At 41.3% G+C, this 24,058-nt stretch overlaps 1 protein-coding gene across 3 annotated transcripts; it reads right to left on the bottom strand.

Annotated features, from left to right (window-relative positions):
- Positions 1-1,613: 1,613 nt before the first annotated feature.
- On the bottom strand, positions 1,614-16,931 carry COIL (coilin). 3 transcript variants are annotated; one of them, XM_074342756.1, is made up of 7 exons: positions 16,656-16,931; positions 8,856-9,966; positions 8,646-8,732; positions 8,101-8,148; positions 6,745-6,814; positions 4,106-4,194; positions 1,614-2,597 (listed from the first exon to the last, which is right to left on the bottom strand). In XM_074342756.1, the coding sequence occupies exons 1-7, from the start codon at positions 16,898-16,900 to the stop codon at positions 2,532-2,534; spliced, it is 1,716 nt and encodes a 571-aa protein (XP_074198857.1). In that variant the 5' UTR covers positions 16,901-16,931; the 3' UTR covers positions 1,614-2,531. The 3 variants fall into 3 exon arrangements, 1 of the variants encoding a protein (XP_074198857.1); XR_012499471.1 differs by having other exon boundaries at positions 2,538-2,597; positions 4,106-5,262; XR_012499470.1 differs by having other exon boundaries at positions 2,538-2,597; positions 4,106-6,814.
- Positions 16,932-24,058: the final 7,127 nt, after the last annotated feature.

Raw genomic sequence — 24,058 nt, 5'->3', positions numbered from 1 at the left:
TTTCCATTCTACAATTTCCACTAGATTCTTTTCTATAGTTTCCATTACTTTGCTGAAATTAACCATCTATCTACTCATTCTACTTTGTTTTCCTTTAAGTCCATAAAAATATTTACAATAGCTACTTAACATCCTTGACCATTAATTCTGACATTTGGGTTATCTTGGAGTCTGTTCTATTGATTCTTATGTGTTTGTCTCTCTTGATCAGGGGTCAAATCTCCCTGCTTTTTCACAATTCATTTCATAATTTTTTTTATTGTATGCTGGACATCATGGGTGATATATTTTAAGAAGTCTGGTTTATATTATCTTCTTCTAAAGGGTCCTGATTTTTGTCCTGGTAGACAGATTACAGGCATACCCTTTTGGCCATGTCAGCCTTGGTTTTATTCTGTATTAGAGTGGGTATATTTTAGTTTTGACTTTAATCTTAGGGCTCAGCCTGTAAAGTAAGACATATTCCTGACTCCTAAATCATGTCTTTTCTGGAGTCTCACCTGAAAGTCCAAGGTGCTCATAAAAGGCTGTGCACTCTGGCCAGGCCAGACACCAATACCTCCCAGAACTGCACAACTTCTGGTATCACCATTCAGCCCTCAGCCCCACACAGATCATCTCTGCTGGGCCTCACAGAGCCTCGCCCTGCACCTGTGCAGCCTAGCCCTCAGCCAAGGACCATGCTGAATTCCCGGGCAACTTCCTCTTCTTCAGTAACCCGTCCCTCAATTCTCAGCTTCTTCAGTAGCCCCCTAACCCAACCCTGGCCCCCTTAGCTCAGCTAGACACCTTTCCACTTAGGACCCACCTCCCTGCACCACAGCAGAAATGTGCAGGTTGGGAGGCTTACCCCATGCGCTTCCCGTCTCTCCAGGATCATACACCTACATCACCTTTTGCTTGAAAAAAGCTGTATCACATATTTTGTTCAGTTCTGTGGTTGTTCAGTGGGAGGGAATCTTGTACCAATAACCCTGTGATGGCCCGAGGTGGACATTAGTACGTCTTGGTCGACATCAGATTCTTTCAGAACGTTTTGTTTCTCATGTTTTTGATGCTCCTTTCTACTCGTGCCCTAAGCTTAGGCCTAGTCCACCATTTGGACAATCCAGCACTGCTCTGCTTCCTATTCCTTTTTTCCCCCAATGTATCTTTTTTTTTTTTTAATGGAGGTACTGGGGATTGAAGCCAGGACCTCATGCAAGCTAAGCATGTGCTCCACTATTGAGCTGTACCCTCCCCGCCCCTATTTCTTGTGTTGTTGATAAGAGCCATCCTAACAGTGGATTGTGGGGGGAGGGCAGCTGGTTACAAAAGGGTCAGGACCCCATCATTCACATTAATCTCACTCTTTCTGGAATAATACTTTTCATTACAAATCAATATATACACATTTCGATACACATCAATGGCCTGCAAATGAAAACTGGACAGTATCTTCTTTGGTCCAACAGCTCCCAGACCTAACAAACTCCATGAGACTAAACCTTGCAACACCACAGTCTTTAGCAAGGCAAACCTTCTTGTTCCAGAAAATTTTAATCTTTTGCATTACTGGAAAACATGACAACAATGCGCCAAACTCAGCTGAACAAGATGACTCGGCACGGAAGTTTAGTTTCAATGTGATTTTATTTAAAAACCTGCAAAGCTGAAGGAGGGATCTGATGTTCCGTTAAAAGAAAACCATTTTCACAGTATATATTTTAGCCTTTTTTAGCTTTGTGTTGAATAATAACAGAAAAGGAAGTTTCTGTCCAAGATCCTCACTCCAGCACACTCAGCCAGGTGCCTGGGATTTAGCAGCAAGGTAACACATCCCCTGGTCTGAGCTCGTAGTAAACCCCCCACCTGCGCAGAGCCCTCGTTCCTCCCCAGGCACACACACACAGGGTCTTGTTTTCACTGCTCTGGACAGGCCTGAGAATCCTTCACTTTAAAGCTGAGAAAAGTGTGAAAGGATTCCTTAACTCCGTGCCTGCAGCAAACCCAACTATTTGTGAACCCTTGACAACGACTAGTATAAAATACTTGAAATGTAGATATTCCACACTGAATGGAACCACCTAAATGTTAAAAAATTAAGTCAAGTAACATGCTTTTGTATTTTTAAATGTTACTTAATAAAACTTACTGAGACAAGATACGCAGCACTTTCTCGTGCTTGGTATTATAAACTCCTACTGACGACGGCTACTTGATGGTCAAAAATAAAAAATAAAAAAAGAGAAGAAACCATACACACTGCTTTAGAAACGATGCCTGAAGGAATGTTACGTTTTAAATTCTGTTACTAAAATGAAGCCTGGTGGGGAAAAAATGGTCTACAAAAGCAACACCCATGTTATTTTAAATGATGAGGTAGATTTTTTTCCTATGCAATAAAGTGAAGATAACAAAAAATGCATACAACTCTCAAATCCTCTTTAAAAAAAAAAAAAAAGTTCAGGTTATATTCACTTTCACAAATAAGACATTTATAAACCACGAGGTGGAAAGGTCACCGTGCACCCTCAGGGAAGCTCCGCATTTTAGGTGTTACTCGGAGGTTCAATAATCAGTCTTGGATCAATTAACTCTCTCCAAAACACGGTGATCTGGGGAAAAATATAAAATATTCAGTTTAGAGACTTCATTCTGGGGTCATATAAATTTTAGTCAGTCAAGGAAAAACTTAAGTCAATTTCCATTTGTGCAGAATGGCTGAAGACCTGGAGTAATCTGAGTCCAGAGAACCCAGTTCAATTAGTGTATAAGAACTTGTTTCTCTGGAATGCAGCTAAATTTTACATTAAACATATTTCATCTTTCTTTGATTTAGAGCAGGGGCTGTGGGTGGAGGGCTAGCTGGTTACAAAAGGGTCAGGAGGATTTGCCAGGCAGCCCGCAGACCTCTTGGGAGGCAGATGTGGCCCAGAAAGGTTATCACTAGTCTGCTGACGGCCATCCGTGCAGCTCTGTGGTTCTTTTCCTGTGCTGCCTAAAAATAGGCGCTATTTCGTGTTTTACCAAGAGAAAAGCAAAGGTAACAATGGCCATATGGATGAATAATGAGGGCCATCTAGTGTCAAAGAAAAGTAATTACAGCCTCTATTTCAGGCCTCAGTTTAATAAGGCCTCCAAGAGGAAAGCCTCCAAAGTGTAGTTTTCCAACGTAGTTTCCAAGAATACATTTCAACAAAAAGTGGGGCTGCATATATTGCAAATAAAGACGTACAGGAGCCTGGGCCAAATCTGCTGAGCCTACCAGAGACCCTAAAAATGTGTTTTTGCAATAAATCTCTAACAGTATCACCTATTCTAAAGAGAAAGAAAAACATACAGTCTGGTTAGTATTCCCACAAGTTTACATTTCAGATAAAACGTGACTGTGCAATACTAAAAACTCAGAATAATACAACATTTCAAGTATAAACACCGTAAGGAGCAGCAGTTCCTTAAATATAAATTCTATTCCCTTGAACACGACCATAGTCCAGGAGGCAGCCATTCCAGCACCTCTGGAAGTCAGCCTGCCTAAAAGCTCTAAACCATATACTTCCTAAAATAACAATTTAAGAATTTAAACAAAGTCTAAGGGCAGATTCATCGTGTAATGTCACTGTTCAAAATTATCTATGCTGTTATAAGTCAGAATCGTGATAACATTTGGGAGGCAGTAGTAACTGCAAGGAGAGATGGTGGAGATTCCAGGAGGGACCGTTCAAGTTCTACTTCCTGATCTGGGTGTGGGTTACCACATGGGGTATGCTCATTTGTGAGAGTCGTTCAAGTCGTACATTTACATGTACTTTTCTGAATGTATAATACGCTATTTCTTTCCCCTGAAACCCCTATAAAACTGAGTTTATGCAGCTCTGTGCTCTTGCATAAGACTTATTTGTGCATCTTGTCACGTGGACTCTCTGAGGTCCAAGATGGCACCCTAACTTGGCACTTGGCACTGTTACAGCCACACTGCAGGCACGACAGAGATCCCCAGGGTCTAGATCCTTTATGCTTTTAACACAGGCAGTTCAGGAAGCTGCACTGCCACCTTCCAGACCACCAGCAGCCAGTCAAGAGAACACATGATAAGTAATCCCGAGAAGAGAAGCACGCCTACCCTCTTCTCCTGCGTCACCGCGTACTCCACTACCTCAGCTCCGCTTTCGTTGTGATAAACCAAATCAAATTTCCCAGGTTCTTTCACGGCTGAAACCAGACGGTAGGGGGGGAGACAATAAGTCATTTCCCAGTAGTGAAAATGTTCCTGTACAGGGAATTCATATCACTAGTAAAACAACCACAAACTGTCCGTTGACAGGGAGGCTGGGTACACACACAGCAGTACGGAGTGCTCAGTGGCAGGAGATCCTTCAAAAACCCTGCACCGACAGACAGGGATCTTGGCTATTTATCGGCAACAATCTTTCCTTCATCCACAAGAAATGAGCTGGAGGCACTATCACTAGTAGTCCCAGAAAAGAATGTGTAACCATAAGATAACCCCCAAAATAACTGACAGGTTCCAACAAGGGAAGGTAGTAAGAATTCCGCAGAATTCTTATATCTTGCTGTGTCCTCAGAAATTACACATGCTTACTGTTTGGTAATAGAGCAGTCCTCACTTTGCATGGTAGGGTGGGGCCGTTAAAATGACCGTGCAGGCTGAGATCATGCAAAACAATCTTAATCAACGGGAAAAATTGTGACTGTCTCATGATCTTTAAAAGTTTTTGTCAAGACATTAAAACCTTTACTGCATAGGGAAGAACAAAGAATAAAACCACTATTTAGGTAGTACACTGTAATTTAATATATTAGAAGCACTGAGGATCAAAGCGCTCTGTTTCTTTCTAAGAAACTTACCGAGGGTAATGGGAACAGCGCTCACCTTCTGTCATGTAACCACAGTACAGATTGAGTGTCTCTTCCACGCCTTGCTGAATTGGCCTGCTCCTAAGTTTGGATCAGCTTTCAATATTTTATTCTTGGAGCTTTCAACATCATGAAATAGCTCAGAGAGTTTCTTTTTCACAGTTTTGTGAAGTTTTCTGCTGACGTCACTTGCAGGACCTCCTCATCCCTTTCGTTCACAACCACTGTCCTCATTTGTATCAGGAAGTCCTCCCAAACCGCAGTGTCAGCATCCCCACGGTTAGCTATTTCCTTTGATTCCACTTAAACTTGATTTGGATGCCTCTTTTAGCATTATCACTTTTTGTTTCTCTGTTGTGTTTTCAGCTTTGTTGGCCAATTCCCTATTTCATTTATCCATTTCTGTAGAATGTCACATGGGTTTACCATGGAGAGACAAGGAGACAGCACAACTGTATACTTTGCTGTGTTTCGAGAACTCACATGTGCACCAACCACCAAGAGACTTTGAAAGAGGGGCTGTGACTGGTCCCTAATCATGATCTTTTATTTATGTAGTGGTTTACGGACTGAAGAGCTAACAGTAATTTATGCAATTATCCACAGTTAACAGTTAGCATACCAAACGTCATTGGGGGACTGGTTTTATTTAACTCACTTGTGGTTCCTGAAATTCACATATATCAGAACCACGCAAAGTGAGGACTACCTGTATTTCTGTTAGAAAATAGATAAAGTGTTTCCAAGAAGAAAAGTTCTAATTGGATGTCACCACTGTCAATCACCTGACGAGAAGTAATCAGGCTGTGTCCACAGAATTTGATCATGAACAAACTTCTCTGTCCACTACTCCTATGAGGGGGGATTTCTTCAAATGAAACCTAATCAGAAGGAAGCTGGAAAACCAGCGTAAGTTATGGCTAATCATTTATTTAATATCATAAATGAATTTTGTTGAAATACCTTTTTGAGTGATTTCTGTGTTCTGGAGTTTTGAATCTTTTACTCACTCCCTTATTTGAACACAAGCAGAAAATAAAATAATTATTTAGAGTCTGCAAAAGAAAAACGGGTCTCCTCTACTCTCTGGCCAGGGACCCCGACAAACACAATTCAAGTTAAGTCACATACAGTAAAAGCCCTCTTATTCCAGGATTTCAGAGCCAATAATGGGTGGGGTGAATCAGGGGTAAAGCAGGGAACCATTTAAAATAACATGTGAGAGTGTGTATACACATGTACTTTACACATTTCATTTTGACTTAACGCACAGAAGCATGTTCCTCTGCCAACCTTCTGAAGTACAGGTCTTGTGAGTCCACTGACAAGTTGTCTTTCTTTTATAAACCATATCCTTAATTTATGTGTGCAATTTCCACAATTTCCAGTTTTGAGGTTTTTTCAGTGATGGAAGAATACCAAAGCTAGCAACACAATCTAAGTGCAGAATCTCCCTAGATTTTTACCAAATTCTTCCCAATCCCTTATAGCTGACCCACCCATGTAGAATTCAAAGGCAAATTTTTCAGTAACAATCCTGGGTCAGCATTCAACTTGGGTTGCATAGAAATAATTTCTTTGCCATAATTTTTCATCAATTTATGTAATTTTTGTGAAATTACATAATTACAGTAATAAGAACAACTTGCCTAACAGTTTTGGGAACAAATCCAACAACTCTTAGCAGACACACAACACTACTAGTGGGAGCACAGTGTGCCCCGCCGCCCCCTGCAGGCTGCTCTGTGCGGACAGGGAGTGGAGAGTGCCCACTACCCACAGAGGCCGAGGAAGACAGCAGCTCCTGGGTGAAAAAGCTATTTAGAAACCACTGTGGATATGAAGAGCCCCCATTTTCCTCCATCTCTCTTCTAGAAGACTCACCAGGTAAGGATGAAAGAATCTCTATATCTACTTGCTGGGTCTCCGGATTATGGCTTAATATTTTTCCTTCCTTTCAAAAATAAAAGTCCAAGTCAAAAATCAATATGTGAAATACTGTGAATATACTAAAACCACTGAATTGTACACTTTAAAATAGTTAAAATGGTGAATTTTATGAGAATTTTAATCTCAAGTTTTAAAAAGTTTTAAAGAAATCAACATGTAAGGGAAATAAAATTCCCACACACCAAGCCAGTGTTTTCCCTGGTCTAAATCACCCCAGGAGCAGGTACCACACAACTAGGGGCAGCCCCTGATTATTCCAACTAGCCAATCCCAAACTGTTTCCCCCACCCAGCCTTGCCTATCCCGAGGAAGCCCCCACCAAGGCTACAGCCCAGGCTTTCTCTTCCCTCCTGCTTCCGCCTCCCGACCCCACCCAGCTCTGTCCCCTGTGGTCCTGCTTGGCAGGGTATCCCCCTCCTCTCCGGCAATGTAAGTAATAAATTCCTCTCCCAATAGCATTGGCTTGTCTGTGTCATCACTCAGTCACCTCCACAAATTAAAATCCCACGGACACAAATGAGACAGAGTCAGGGGCTGAGGAGACTATGTTCTTTGAAGATAGACTGAGTTGACTTTTAAAGACAAGCTTAATGAATAAAGCGGGTGATCGAGCTGAGTAACAGCACCTGACATCAAAGCAAAACAGTGGTACTGATTTTCACTCTTGAAATGGTTTTAAAAGCAATTTCAAAGAGTTCTATAAATACTGGGAAATAAAGCAAGGAAATAGCTTTCCAACGTAATAACTATCACGACTAACATCCATTTAATATGAGCTTTAAAAGTATCAATATCATCTGGAATCACGATTCCTAGAGGCTGCAGACATATCAGTTCTGTGTATTTCCATTTCCTCACATGGCACAGAATTAAATTAGTCATCTACGGTCGGGTGACAAAACATCCTGGTTTGCCCAAGTCAGGTCCACTTACATTTCCTTTCAGTATAGTTATTAATACAATATCAATCCCATTCACACACAAGTGTTCTGTTTTAGATGGTAAGTTATGCAGTCACCTATATTAAGGGGCTAAGAAGATGAAAAAGATGATAAAACACCAATTACCTGGAACTAACCAACCAAATCCCAAGTACTAAGGAAAAAAAACACTGGGAGACGTCAAACTGATACTATTAAAAAGTTTACATTCTGACAAATGTTTTCATTTTCTACCTTATGATATTATTGACTCCATAAAAATCTATATGACCCATATTAGCAGTATTAAATATGACTTTAGCTTCTTTCATATACTGACACTTGATTATTTTAAAATAAAGAATCTCACCTTGTAGTCAGAGACATCAGGAGAATAATCGGACGTTAGTTCCAAAAGCTACAAAAGAAGAAAAAAACACAAATACACAAGTCTTGTGGCTCCTCTCCCCGACCCCTGAGAAAACAAGACACGCAGTGTCGGGGTGCCCACTGCTCCACCGTGGGAGCCCTACCATGAACCTGTGGCAAACGGGTTCTAGTAGGAAAGGTTTTGGGGGGTTTTGGAGGTTTTTCTGGCAACATGTTGAGCCTTTTTTTCTTGAGCACTTGCAATGTTCCACACAGCAGGCTGAGACATTTATATTCATTCAGAAAACAATTACCTGGCACCTACTACAGGCTGGGCAAGAGAATACAAGAGGTAGAATCCAGGAAGGGTTTTTAATAAATATAATTATAAATCACAGTTTAATAAATGTATCAAGTTGTGTTAATATAATTCATAAATTATATGAAATTATAAATATAAATGTAACCTGACCTGCTAATGAGTAAGTTTATTGGGAGGGGAGATAATCTTTTTGTTGTAATTGTTGCTGTTTTTAAAAAATATACCTTAAATGCAATCTTTTCACCAACTTGAGGGGCAGCTGCTAACAGCGGTAACAGACTGTAGTCCTTCTTGTGTGTCTCTACGGGATTCTGAAAAACAGTATGGGTCATGTGGTTTTGTTACTGGTGAGAAAATGTGAACCCACAACATCAACTCCAGCCACAATACGGGAGGAAAGGGGAGGAGGTAAACTCACAATAAATAAGACTTACCTGGATAATAGTAGATGAGTTTGTCACCAGTTCATTCAATTGCTGCTGCTTCTGATAGTCAGCACTTCTATTTAAAACACAGGAAATGGCATGCCCTCGTCCTCGACCTCGTCCCCGCACACCCCGACCCCTAGCTCCCTTCCAAGAAAGAAGGTCCTCTCCTCTGCCCCAACCTCTTCCCAAACCGGCGGGGAGAGTCACGTTGGGAGGAGGACCAAGAGCCGGTCTGCCACCATGTGAGTCAGGCTGCTTCCATTCGGCAGCACTCGGGATCTGGGATGAGGGCCCCGGAACGGAACCACCTCTTCCTGCAAAGAGGCCTACTGTCTTTAAGAAGTCTGCAGTGCACTCCGGGCCACTCTTTGGTATCACGCATGGGTCATCCGACTCTGAACTCGAGTCCGAACTAGAAGATGATGTCCCGGGGGTCTTGCCCTTGATGGGGGTAGAGTTTAAGCCAATCTTTGTAGCCACTTTGTTTGCTGTCGTGTTTTTCACGGAGGATCCTTCCTTCAATAATTCAGTTGACACTTTCTCTGAGGAATGTCTGACCTCCAAGATGACGTTGCTGAGCCCATCGCTGGCCGACTCATGGTAAGACTCAGACTCGGAGGAGGAAGCGGGACTGTCCTTTGTGTGAACGCCGGGGCCACCTTTCCTTTTCGCTTTAACAAGGCTGTTTCTAGCAGGAGAACCTTTTGGAAGGCTGCACTTCTGGATGGGCCACCCTTTCACTGACTGTGCTTTAGAAGACTTGGGATTCCTTGTCTGTTTTTTATACTCACATTTCTCCTTTTTCTTTGGCGATTTTCTTTCGGTCTGTCCGTCATCATCCTCCACTACAGCACACGTGGCTTTGTTCTTCCTCTTGTTTCTTTTACTCACGGTCTGATCTGCGACAGCTTTTGGCTCTAGATCCAAGGTCTTCTCACTGTTACTGTTCTCGTGCCTCTTCCAGTGCTTCTTTGAATTCTTGTAATCTAGCTCAGTTTCTTCATCCTCCTCCAACTTAAATGCCCGCTTCTTTGCTTTTCTAGGTAATAAACGAGTACTGTCACCGTTACTGACTGTTACAGGATTCTCAGCAACTCCTCTCTCTTCTAATTTAACTCTATCAAAAGAACAAGACAGAACGCTTTAGGAAGTAATTCATAAGCGTGTCTCCGGGACGCAGTTATATACTGAGATGACTTCAAACTGTCACTGTCATCAGTCGATGAAAAAATGTCACATCACTTTAGGACAAAAGACTCTTTACTTTCAAATGACTAGTTTTATTTATTGATCATCTACTGCATCCTAAACATTTTCTATAGATTTTCTCTAAACAATGAAGTAGCATTCTTCATTTTAAAACATCACAAAATTACAGTTCAGACAAGCAGCTTGCCTGAGGTCCACAGCTAACAAGCCACAGAAATGGGATTTAAACCTGTCTGTCTAACTTCAAAGTTCACAATCTTCCCACAGTCACCCACACCAAATGGTGAGAATGCTGATTATTCATTTTTGTTTTTAACTGTAAGCCACTTTTAAAAAAATCAGATTTCATTTTTATTTTGTTCAAATTTAGGAAAATACTGAACAATTTATGTTCTCTGGGGTACTGACAGCCATTGTAAAATTCCATAACACTTTGTGATTATTAATTTTATACGTCAGCTTGACCAGGCCGAGATACCCAGATATGTGGTTAAGCATTGTTCCACGTATGTCCGTGAGGGTGTCTGGCTGAGATTAACATTTGAATTTGTACGCTAAATAAAGCAGACTGCCTTTATAAATAAAGCAAACTGGTCCCAGTTTGAGTGGGCCTCACCCAGTCCACTGACGGCCTGAAAAGAATAAAGAGCTGAGCGAGAGGGAATCTGTTCTCCCTGCCTGACAACTTTGGGCTGGGACACTGGTACCACTTCTCCCGCCTTCAGACTTCCCGCCTTCAGAGTAGGACTCAGGCCAAAACACACCATCAGCTCCCCCAGATCTCAGGCCTTCGCTCCAGGGCTGGAACTTTATCATCAGCTTTCCAAGGTCTCCAGCCTACAGATCTTAGGACCTCCAGCCTCCAATCATCCATAACGTCATGAGCCAATTCTTTATAATAAACCTCATGTCTGTATCCACAGCTACATCTATGTCTATACCTACATCATCTCCTACTGCGTCTGTTTCTCTAGCAACCTAATACACAGTTCATCCCAAATTATTTCACTACAGTAAAGGAATTTGGTTCCTCTGTGAACTGGCCATGGCTAATTCTAATATGCACAGCCCGATGACAGAAAGTTGAGTGAGTGTCCTCAGTGTCAAGCACAGCATGGGGACTTCAAAATGCCTGCTAAAAGCATGCATTATTCTTTCAGTACAGTTACATCCAGCTGTGTATTTCAGCAAGCATTTTTAGTGACCATGGAAAGACACAGACAATCATATTTGAAAATAAAGTACAACTGGTGAATAAGATGATATTTGATAAGCATTCTTTACATTTTTTAAGGTATAGAAACCCTGTGGACTTATGTCGATGTGGTAGTTGAAAAAAAGCCTCAATTATTCTTTAGAATCACAAATACACAGATACAGACAAATCAAGGTAAAATAAAAGCTACTGATATCAGGATCAGGATGAAGAGAGAAATAAAACTCTGAAAGAGCAGGGATTTAAATTACAAAAACACATTACCCTCCGCTCTCAGTTGTGGGCCTCAGCATCAAGCAGCAAGGAAATAATTCTTAAACTGGCAAAAGCTAGTCTGGCATCCTGTGAATCTAAGAACTACTAAGCAACTTCCAAGATACAGCATTTTCCTTAACATTCTTGATCAATTTGTTTTCACTTGTAGCAATGCTATGACTCAAGTTTCAATTCTGAGATGATCAGTTAGGGGCAAACTTTCCATCAAACTCTGAAAATGGCTGCAAGACTTTCTGTTCAGTCACTGTGGTTCTCTGACTCACTGGGCACAGCACGTGCTGCATCCCGTGCAGGCAGGAGCCCTGGCTATCAGACGGGCCTGCAACAGCACCCTGCTTTCAAGGGCAGCTCTCAGCATCACCTCCCTCATTCTGAAGACCGTGGATCTGTGGATATTTGACCTTTGACTGCTGCAGCCTCGCTGCCTGCTACTCCTGAAGACAATCATTACAGTTTGGAACATACTAAGATTGAGGACACAACACCATGTAGAGAACAAGAAACGGTCCACCCGGGTCTGCTTAGTTACCACTCTTTTCAGGGTGGACGCTTTCCCTGGCAATGCTCTCTGCCTCTCCTCTTGGATCACAGATGACAAATATGACTGTCCTTTTATAATCAAAAGTGAGTGTACATGTCCTTTTACAAAGAAAAGCTGAGTTACCTATACAATTAACAGTGCAAGAGATTTGATCTCAAGAAGTTTTTGAAACAGATCCTCCACTGTTCATTTAAACTCTTTGCAGGGCAAACTGGGTAGTATTATCAAAATACACAGTCTCCCCTTTAAATCTGCAATTTCACTTCTAGGATTCTATCATACAGAAATACAGACATACCCATCTGCACCTCCTGATCCCCACCCCAACTCCCACTGCCTGCCAAGGCCAAAGTGATTGTCTGGATTCAAATCCTTCTCAGTCAAATTTTTAAAATACCATTACCTCAACCTTTCTCATCTGTAAAAATGGGGGTAGTGATAATAATCATAGTACTCAAATGAGTTATTACATACATTTAGAGCAGTGCGGGGCTCAGAGCAAGTGCCATCCAAATGTTAGTCCAGTTTTTATTAACATGATGAATGTCGTTAGCCCTCTGGGGGCAGCAGCTGGTGGGTTTTTAATGAGCTTCTCCCATCAAATGGAGATGAAACTCAACAAAGGGGGTGAAAGCAGGGACCTGTAATCTCTTTGGGTCCCATCTGTTCCCTGCAACCGCCTGTCTGGCTGCTGCTTGCAGAGCCCTGCATTATTACCTTCAGAGAAGTAAGTGACTCGACCAAGGGCACACAATTAATGTCACAGAACCACGATTCCCACCCAGGGTTCTGACTCCAGACCCCGAGCTCTTAATCACTCTGTTCTCTTACCTTTCACATAATAGTGAACAAAAGTAACTCACACATTGTTGGCATGAATACAGACCTGTCCGACTTTTCTGGAGGCCAATGTGGCAGCATCTATCAAATTTTAAAATTTGACCATGGAGTACTGCTTCTAGAAATGTGTCCTACTAAATCACTGCCCAAGTACACAAAGATATACAAGAATATTCACTACAGCAGCATGTAACAGGGAAGAACAGACAACCGCCAAGGTCTGGATGCTTGTGTCCCCCCAAAATTCATATGTTGAAATCCTAACCCCCAATGTGATGGCTGTAGGAGGTGGGGGCCTTTGGGGGTGATTAGGTCATAAGGGTGGAGCCCTCATGAATGAGAGCAGTGCTCTTATAAAACAGAACCTTAGGGCTCCCTGGACTCCTTCCACCATGAAAGGACACGGTGAAAGGTGCCATCTATGAACCAGAAAGCAAGTCCCCATCAGATAATGAATCTGCTGGTACCCTGATCTCGGACACCCCCAGCCTCTAAACTGAGAAATAAATTGTTGTTTATAAGCTATCCAGTTTATGGTATTTTTATCACAGCAGTTTTAGTTTTATATATATATATTTTCTTTAATTGAAGGGTAGTCAGTTTACAATGTGTCAATTTCTGGTGTTCAGCATAATGTTTCAGTCCACCATATACATATATTCATGTTCATATTCTTTTTCACTATAGACTACTACAAGATATTGAATATAGTTCCCTGTGCTATACAAAAGAAATCTGTTGTATATCTGTTTTATATACAGCAGTTATATATATATTTAGCAGATTAGTTTTATATAGAACTAAGACAACACCTTAAAATGTCCATTTATAAGGGGCTGGTTAAATACACTGACAGGGTCATGCTATGTGGCATGGAATACCATGTGGCATTTTTAAAAAAAAATGGTGAACATCACATACTGTATCTCCTAAAATGTAAGATACCCAAGATATGCTAGGTAAAAAAGTGAGGTGCAGGACAACATGTATATTATAATGACATGTGCACTTAAAAAGTGTAAGTATGTGTGTTTGTATGGAAAAGACAGGCCACTTTTTACTTCCAGAGAGTACGGTGTGGGATGAGTATGTGAGAAGAGAAATAAAGGACTTTGTACCCTGAACTATTTTGAAGTATAATTTTTCTTTAACAACAAGTCTTCTGGTTTGGTTTGGTTTTGCTTTAATAAAAGAAAAGGAAGGGAATGTCCCAGAATGAAAGCGGCCCAGGCCTGGCTTCCACTGGTCTCAATTCGCCCCTGGGCACTAGAGGCTGTTCTGATTAGAGGGAAGAATCTGACTGGTGTTCTCATAAGAGAGTAAAGTGGGACACACACAGAGACACTAGGGCATGTGTCCTTTTGTGAGGACAGAGAAAGGGTCAAAGGAGGACAGAGTAACAAGGGAGATGTCTGCCAGCCAAGGAGAGAGGCCTCAGCAGAAAACAAAACTTGCCAGCACCTTAACCTCAGACTTGCAGCCTCCAGAACTGCTGAAGGGGAATTCTCGGTGGGGGAGGCCTGTGGTGTGATGTCACAGCAGCCGGAGCAGACTAACCCCAGGGCTCTGGCAGAATGGGAGCTGAGATGGCCGGGAGCTCAGTGTCCGCAGCCTGGAGCACAGGAAGGCAGTCTGGGGGGTCAGGGACTGGGCTATGAGGAAATGGCCACGGACACAAGTGTGCAGATGCCTCTCCAGCCTCCAGGGTTATTTCTCAGGGTTCCCACAAACAGGCTCCACTTTTCCTCATGGGACTTCCCTCAGCACTCCCCGCAATCCCAACAGAACCCTTCTGCTGGTCAAACTCCTCTCTTCCCAAGTCAGGGCAGCTTTTTCCCCCACGACTACTGTACTGAGCCAGCCAACATTTCCCACCCATCCTTTAAGTCCCAGCCAGACCATCTGTGTTCCACCAGTTCCCGGACCATTTGCGCTCCACCATGAGCTCTCCTTTCTCAACCACTTCTCGTATTTAGCAATTATCCAGTAATAATTATCCAGTCTGCCTGTCTGAAATCACACCAGATAATACACAGAAACATGAAATTGGTTATTTTGGTCTATGTCAACAATATTAGGTACCTTTGAGAAAAAGAGACTTATGTTTTCTTCTGTAGCTCTGAAGAAAGTGAATGTTAGGAAAGACAGAGAAAGACTAGGGACAAGAAACCACAAAAACATACAAAACTTTGCAAAATTCAGTTTTCCCCATTTACCACTGAAGCCAGCTGCAGAGGTATTTCTTGCCACATGCAATTGTGCATTTTGCTTTTGGTGAGGGAAGGTAATTAGTTTATTTATTTATTTATTCTTGGAGGAGGTCCTGGGGATTGAACCCAGGACCTCATGCATACAGAGCATATGCTCTACCACTTGAGATATACCCTCTCCTCTATTGTGCATTCTGGTGTTGAGGAGGAATTCTGCCTGCCACTGTGCTGTATTTATTTCTTATAACAGCTTTCATGGTTGCTTTTGACTGTTAACTTCATTATAAAGAGTATACTTTCCAGATGATTCACTAATTGAAATATAAGTGCAGTTACCTATTGGCAAATTATTAATTCATTGGGCAGGAGATAGATCAGAAAGTAAACTTAACAGGAGAGGACGTAGTCCTTACAATGGCAACATTTATAGTTCCCAAATTGCAGAGAGAAGGGAGATCCATTTCACAATGAATAAAAAGGGGGGAAAAATTTTTAGAAACTTGGACTATTTCAAATTGTCATTGGAAACAGCTAAACACTGTTAGTAAATCATAGCGTTCCTGATTTTAAAAAAGAGACACACATACAGATGCATACACTCAAAGATGTAGTAATTGCTCCAAGTTAAATTCCCTGATGTTTTGAAGAAATCTTATGAATCTAACATGCTCTGGGGAAAGGAATATTCAACATTCAACAAAGGGCAAGCAGAAGTAAGTAGCCTGATTCACAACTCTGGAATTTTTTCTCACTGTAGCTGAAGCTTTAAAAAGAAGCCCTGAACAAACCAGTCCAAGATATGAATCAGAACCGAAACGATCGTGTCTTATCATTGAGACGAATCAACCACACATGGACAATTCACATTACAACTGCTCCTTGATAACTCATCTCAGTATCATCTTCAAAAATTTCCAAAAGCATATTTTAAAATATTCTGTCTCCCAATTCACAACCCAAAAGGTCCCAAACACCTTCTTAAAAGAGAAGCCAGGTGAGACACTGAATGACACCCACCAGTCTCAGAGGGTGGCGCAGGAGCACTGACGTTGGACAAGCCGCACGTGGTAAAGAAAACATGACCGTTCGTCTGTTTGCTTGGGTCCCCTGCACCTGACCCTGGGCGCCTCCCGAGCCTCCCTCCCGGGGAAGGCCGGATCTCTGGCAAGCCCGCACCCCGCGCAGGTAACACAGCGACTGGCTGAGTGAGCGCTTGCTAAATCAAGGCTGGAAGAAACGCGGGGCCTGCCCAGACACAAGATCATGGTTTTTCCAAGTTCGGTCCACCACCCTCCGGCATCAAAAGCATCCACGGGGAAGGATGCTCATGACAACGCAGATTCCTGAGCTCCAGGCCTGACTAGACCAATCATAATCTCCAGGGTTCACGGAAGTGCAGTTTGACAGCCCCACCCCCACCCCAGCCCCCGCGGTCTCCGGAGGCCCGAGGCGCCCCGGGCGTGCGCAGGCGCGTCCCCGGCGCCCCGCGCGGGCCCCACCCCGCCCGCGCGCACCTGAGGCAGTCGTTGTCTCGTACCAGGCGCGCGCTCTCGGCGGGGGGCAAGAGCCCCCCATCCAAGTAGAGGCCCAGGAGGGCCCCAGAACTGAAGCCGAAGCGCTGGCGGATGAGACTGATGAGATCCGTGACCACTCGGCATCTGTTCAAGTCGATGAGAAGCCAGAAGGACGTGCAGTGTGGGGTGGCTGGCGGCGGGTAATCAAATTGAAGCCGTAGCCTAACCGTCTCGGAGGCTGCCATCTTGCTCGATGCGCAACGGAAGCCGAGAGACTCCACCGGGCTACCGAGAGGCGTGCTCGGGGACCCGCCCCCTGGAGCCTGTTCACGTGTGCCACCTGTTGGCTGCAAGTGGCTACTACAGGCTTTGTCAATGGCGAGAACGCCGAGCGGAATTGATTCCATTCAATTCTGTTCAAGACGGGTTAGGGAAGAGTATATATAAGTGAAATGCCTTTATTCCTGTCTTCTTGAGCACTATGTAGGGTCCGAATTTAGGCAGTTCTCTAGATAAACAAGCACTGCTCATCTCTGGTCTTCTTCTAAGCTCATAAACATAAAATAATTTCAAAAAACTAACTCCCGATACATTTTGCTGACATTTTTCACCATACAGAGTTGCAAAAGACATAATTCCTAATGTATTGTAAATGTTGACATTTTAAAATAAAGCCATTAATCACTCTTAAAGGTATCCAGTGGAATTTAAATACCCTAGCAATTTAATACCTACCACCATGCATATTTTAAAATATAAAAAAAAAGCCCTCTTATTAATCTCTAGGTAAGCCAGTCAGAAATTTTACATCATTCGAATTTCCATTTCATTTCTTCCACGAAATTATTCACTCCTTTAGTGTTCATGACAAAGGTATGAATTATGAACTATCATTATTCCCATTTTGAAGATTAAAAAAAAAAAAAAAACAGAGTTCAGAGAGGTTAAGTAACTTCTCCAAGGTCACTGGACTTGTAAGTGGCCAATATCTTGCAGTCAGTGGATACATTTACGAAAATTTTTTTAAGTTTTGTTTTCCTGTGACACTAATGCTCTGAGTCTTCTGGATTGAGTTATTATTATTATTACTAGTGGTACACAGTTGATCAAAATAGCATAAAACGCCACACATTTTGTTACATAATTGTTAAACAGGGAAAATAAAATGGCCATGGTCTATGAATAAAAATAAATGGAGCTCTGTGTGTTTTATTTTAATTATTCCAAGTCTTTGTGGAAGAATATTGCTCAATGAGACAGGGCTCTTCATCAATTCTGGACCTATTTTTTGTTTTTATAGATGTGAAGTTCTGAGAAAACTCATTCATTTATATAAGTACATAAGAATGGAAGGATGTATGATATTGGCAACATCTGTCGATTCTTTAAACTCTTTCCAAGTTACATGCTAAAATCACCTAGAGATCGTTCTTTAAAAATTAAGTTCAGTACTCCATCAGTCAACAATTCAGTGAGGTTCAGTAACGTTAAAAACAAAAGACTTGGAAATCACCTGACTTTCAAAGAAAGCGTTTACCCAGTCACTAGGAGTTGGTCACTTTCTCAATATCTGGGAAGGCTCTACTAAGACTTAAGTGATTATTATACCATTTACTCTTACATTTAGAGGTGCTTGGTTCATAGAGCTAAAATTAGATGAAACTGGGGTTAAAAATGACAATTTCATAAAAATGGGGATTGTGATTAAAGACATGTATATTCATGATAGATGAACAGAGAGATGGATGTTTGTGAACTATTATACATAGATTTCCTAGCAATTTAATCCAATAGTTGAAATCAAGTATGTTTATAAATATGCATTTGACAATTGGAAGATCATATCACATCTAAAAAAGAAGAGTTGATCTCAGCACAAGGAAGCTGTTTTCTAAAGTTCAGGGCACTACTGCGTTTTATGTATCAGGGATTGCTGTTCTGTGCATGATTTACAATAAAAACCACTATGTGTCTCCCTAAAGTTAATCTAAATTTAGCAATAGCTGGTGGAAACAAATAAACAAATCTAGCAGGTGACAGTGAGACTACATAGATGGGGTCAGGAGGGAGAAAGATACTTCTCTTTGAGGAGAACAGAAACAGGACGCTGGCACATTCTCAGGCAATCAGCTCTGGGGAGTCCAAATGAATGAGGGGGATTTGGAACTTGACTCTCTTGAGCACGCTCTCTCTCCTTAAAAAGTGTGTGAGACTCAAGACACATTTACCCCCAGTCTGAAGACTGCTACTCCAAAACATGGAAAGTTACCTAAGCAGTGTTTACCTGGCTGTTCTTGTTTCTTTCCTGGATGGAGACAGGTAAAACCCCACCATTCCCCCAACTATGGGGACCTTGAGCGAGTCCTCTGTGGTTTCTGATGAGAAATCTGTCTTTGGAATTATTTTTCCTTTATTGGTCAGGTGTTGTTTTTCTCTGCTTTCAAGATTTTTTTGTCTTTGGTTTCCAAAAATTTAATTATGCTGTGTCTTGGCATGGACTTCCTTAGGTTTATCCCATTGGAGTTTCACTCAGCTTCTTCTTCTTTTTTTTAATTGAGATATAGTCAGTAAACAATGTTGTGTCAATTTCTGGTGTACAGCACAATGCTTCAGTCATACATGAATATACATATATTCATTTTCACGTTGTTTTTCACCATAAGCTACTACAAGATATTGAATATATTTCCCTATGCTACACAGTATAGACTTATTTATCTATTTTATATATACCAGTCAGTATCTGCAAATCTCCAACTCCCAGTTTATCCCTTCCCACCCCCCTCCCCCCTGGCAACCACAACTCTGTATTCTATGTCTGTGAGTCTGTTTCTGTTTTATATATAAGTTCATTTGTCTTTTTCTCTTTTTAAAGATTCCACATATGTCACTCAGCTTCTTGCATCTGTAGGTTCATGTCTCTGGCCAAATTTGGGAGCTTTTCAGCCATTATTTCTTTGAGTACTTTTTCAGCCTCTCTTTCTAGGACTCCAATGACTTAAATATGACATCTCTTATTATAGTCCCACAGGTCCTTCGGGCTCTATTTTTTTTTTTAACTTCATTTTCTCTCAGTTGTTCATATTGGGTATTTTCAATTGTTCTATCTTTTAGGTCCCTAATTCTTTCCTCTGTCCCCTCCATTTTGCTGTTGAATCCATCCACTGAGCTTCTCATTTTGGTTATTGTATTTTTCAGTTCCAAAATTTCCATTTGGTTCTCCTTTATGCTTCTGTTTCCTGGCTGACACTTTCTGTTCTTTCATTCATTTCAAACATGGTTACAATGTCTGCTTTAAAAGATTTGCCAGATAATTCTAACATCTCAGCATTTGCATGTATTGGTTGTCTTTTTTCAGTTTGAGATCTTCCTGGTTTGGGGTATGAAATTGAAGAAATTGAAATCTGAACATTTTCATATTATATCTGAGGTTCTGGAGCTTATTTCTTCTGTTTTAACTGCCTTCTCTGACATCACTCTGGCAGGGGAGGGGAGCTACTGCCAGATGGGGATAGAAGTCCAGGCTCCCTGCTTGGGCTCTGTTCACCTGTGGAGGCAGGAGTGGTGGGGAGACTTTGCTGCTGGCCACTGGTGGGCATTCCTTGTATAAGGCTGGGTCCTTTCATCTGTCTTCTTTGGTGCTTCTGGTCCTCTTTCCATTGGCTGTCTCTCTCCTGCTTGATTTCCAGTTTGTTCTGCCCTGTGGGACAAACATTCTGCCAAGACAAGATCAGGTAACTAGGGACCCTCAAACAGTGTGGTCAGGCTAGGGTGAGCAAGTGAATCAAGCAAGTGGGCTCCTCAAACAGTATGGAAAAAGAAATCAGATCATGTGAGACCTTTGTGTTTCTGCAAGGTAGCTTTTTCCATTACTCAAGCAAAAGTATCACCTAAGGCCAACTATGAGTTAATTTTAAACAGGTTCATTTTAAACCTTTAAGGAAGTCTCTAGACAACAGGTTTCAGTTTTGTTTCCCTGGCTTCCTTCAAGGTGACTGCCTGCCCAGCCCTCTTCCCTGGGTTCACACCACCTGCAGCGAATCCTGAGTTGGTAGCATGTCTGCAGTTGTGCTCAGGATTCTGCATTGTGATCCAGACCTACCCACGTCCTCTTACACGTTATTCATCAACAATTTCCCCTGTTTCTTGTAGCTCCCTGAATATGCCTTCGCCTCTGGGGCCCTACAGACAATAAAAGAACAATTCACCCCAAACTTGGAAAAAGGCAAAATGCTGACTCTTTGGCTCTCTAATATCATGGCAGAGAAGTTTCCAACAGCCCTGTGTGGCTCTCCGATGATTCTCTCAAATACTACTTCGTGGTCAGCGTCTGTTTGGCCAACCATCCAGGACAGCCTGATGGAGTTCACATAATGATGAATATGTGATATGTGATTATTTCACATAATGAAAATAAAATGAAAATAAATAACCATACAAATGCTTATTTAAAAACAATTATGATGATTGTATTCCATTACATATACATGCTGCATCTCCTTTATCCATTCATCTATTGATGTACACTTAAGATGCTTCCATATCTTGGCAATTAAAGAATGTTGCTGTTAATAGTGGGGTGTATGTATATTTTTTAATTAATTCTTATTTTGTGGTTGACCTTATTCTGTTGAACTATGTAGGTTTAAAAAGCTAAAGCTCTAAATATTCTTAGAAACAATGAACAGTACATATATGTAAATTCAAAAAATACATACAGTATATTGTATACATGTATTTACATGCAATATATTGTATATGTACAGTCAAATTGTAACAATTGTATTTAATAAAGCTGAAAAATGAAAAAAAAACCAATTATGATAAGCATCAGGAAGGAGAGGTACAGGATGATGTGAAGGTCCTTTAAAAGATCCTGCTCAGACTTCACCTAGTCCACAGAGCCAGGAAAGGCTTCTCCAGAAAAGGACACTTAAACTGATAGCTGAAGTTTCAACAGTAACTAACCAGGTACAGGGGAGAGAGACGGTATAAAAGTGCATTCCATGCAGGGAGAACAGCACATGTGAATGCACAGAGAAAGACGTGAACAGAAGGAAGGTGACATGAAGACACACGGCGAGAAGACAGCCACGTGACACCACGGATCGCCAGCAAGCATGTGCACACAGAATTCACTGGGAAGATCTTCAATGAGCCCCCAGCCAATCTCCATCAGTGTCTCAAACCCTTCTCAAAATAAACATAAAACTTAGAAAATAGTTTTTGCAAGGGGAGGCTATAGCTCAAGTCATAGAGCGCATGCTTAGCATGCACTAGGTCCTGGGTTCAAGCTCCACTACTTCTGTTATAAAAAAAAAAAAATTAAATAAATAAACCTGATTACCTCCCCCCAAAAAGACAAAATAAAAATGTGAAGAAAAAAAAAAAAGCTGCTAGATCTTATATAATTTAAAAAAAAAAAAAGAATTCTTGCAAATACAGTTTCAGGATAAGTTCCCAATATCTTTCTTTCAACTCTATTGCCTCCCCAAAAGCCCTATTATGTTTTTGATCTGCCCCAAGAGGACAGGTTTACAGCACAGAAACATAAGCAAGTTCAAATTGAGCCAGAATCATCACCTTAAAAAATGCTGGATGTGTTTCAAAGAAGATTGCATACACTGCCTCCTAAACCCTCAACACATATCATTAACGAAAGGTGAATTTTTGTTTACAATTTTTTTCCTTTTCAAGCAAAATTTGCATGTTACAAAATGAACAAATCTTAAGTGTATGTTACCTGAGTTTTGACAAGTGTATATGTCTGTGTAATCCAAACATCTGTTGAAAACAAGACAACACGCCCCAAACGAAGTACTTATGCTAAGCCCCACATCACCCAACCAAGATTTAACTTAATTACAGTTTCAGCTCTCCCAGAAATGGAACCTTAAACCCATCAATTAGTAATCGCCTGATCAGCATTAGTTAATCTACCTGATAGGCCTCTGCCATCCCCTAAAAGCAAGTACCCTTGCAGTAACCAACCATTTTTTGTCTAGTATGATGTCCTCATTCTGCTCTTTTCTACCTGTACAAGTCTTTCATTTTGTACACCTCCTTGGAGCTCCTTTCCATCCGCTAGATTGGATGATGACTGATTCATGAATCACTGAATGAAAACAATAAATCTTTCAAATTTACTCAGTCAAAATTTGTTTGTTAATACACCTATCAAAATATACAATGTTACCACTACCCCAGGAAATTTCATATCCCATCCCTGTCAATGCCTGCTTTTATCCCCCAGGGGCAACCATACTTTCTAGTTGATTTTTACTCCGGTGTTTGTTACATAGCTATAACTTCTATGTGCACAGTATCTTTCAAATGTTTCCCTAGAAGCTCATCCCCCATACCAGCATTATGAGATTTGACACATTCCAGGACCATCCCATGCTAAAGCTTAAGAGAGCCTGGTTACATGTTTCTTTTCCCTGGCCCAAATCTCAGCACCCTCCCCCTTCACCGGCAGGACTCTGCCATTTCATAAGGCTGCAGGTGAAAACATCTGTCCATTTATGACAGGCAGGGGCAGAGGAATACAGGAGGGGAACAAGAAAGGGAGAGTAATCACATGTATTTTCTCTGTTTTGTCATGTGCATTTTTGAGTATTTAGAAGTAATCTGAACCCCATACAGCCCTGCACCTCGTTTCCTAGTTCTGAGGTGAGTTATTTAGTACATCCTAAGATAAAGAATGACCTTTAGACACACACACATACACACATGAAAGTATCTTTACCATATTTTTCCTCCCTCTCCCTTCCCAAACCTCTTAATTCCCTTTATATATATATACATATATATATATATATATATTTTATTGAGTCATAGTCAGTTTACAATGTTGTGTCAATTTCCGGCATATAGCGCAATGCTTCAGTCCTACATGAATATACATTTATTTGTTTTCCTATTCTTTTTCACCATAAGTTACCACAAGATATTGAATATAATTCCCTGTGCTATACAATATAAACTTATTTTATATATGGTAGTTAGTATCTAATTCCCTTTTTAAAATGACTGTTGCGAAGATGTTAACACAGAACTAAGCCGATGACAAATTATCGAGAGAGAAAAAAACAGAATAAAACTTTTTATTACTGTATTTTAAAAGATGACATAAAGACTGGAGAAAGAAACATCCTGAATGCCAACAAGTTATATAGGATCTAATTTTTTTTAATTTCCAAAATGACCATAATTTACGTAATTTTACAAGAAAAGTAATTTTATTAAAAACAAATCTGTGAAACTAGAATCCCGCAGTTTCCAGTGACCAGCTGGTCAGGCTGAATACGCTTTGGGGCAGATGCGGTAGTCTGAAACGCCAGGCCTTTTGTTGGGGAAGGGAGAGATGGGAGAGACAGGAAGGACGGTCCTCCTGGTCATTT

The sequence above is a fragment of the Camelus bactrianus genome, chromosome 16 (genome assembly GCF_048773025.1).
Source record: "Camelus bactrianus isolate YW-2024 breed Bactrian camel chromosome 16, ASM4877302v1, whole genome shotgun sequence".
Lineage (NCBI taxonomy): Eukaryota > Metazoa > Chordata > Mammalia > Artiodactyla > Camelidae > Camelus > Camelus bactrianus.
The sequence above is the reverse complement of the archived record's forward strand: the minus strand, read 5'-3'. Positions and strand labels throughout refer to the sequence as shown.

What these genes read in the sequence shown, in the direction of transcription:
- COIL (XM_074342756.1), bottom strand. Translation starts at nt 16,900, where the DNA reads ATGGCAGCCTCCGAGACGGTTAGGCTACGGCTTCAATTTGATTACCCG. An exon ending in CGAGACAACGACTGCCTCAG is followed by an intron (nt 9,967 to 16,655) that starts GTGCGCGCGGGC and finishes TTCTTTTGATAG; the next exon opens with AGTTAAATTAGAAGAGAGAG. An exon ending in ACTCATCTACTATTATCCAG is followed by an intron (nt 8,733 to 8,855) that starts GTAAGTCTTATT and finishes ACTGTTTTTCAG; the next exon opens with AATCCCGTAGAGACACACAA.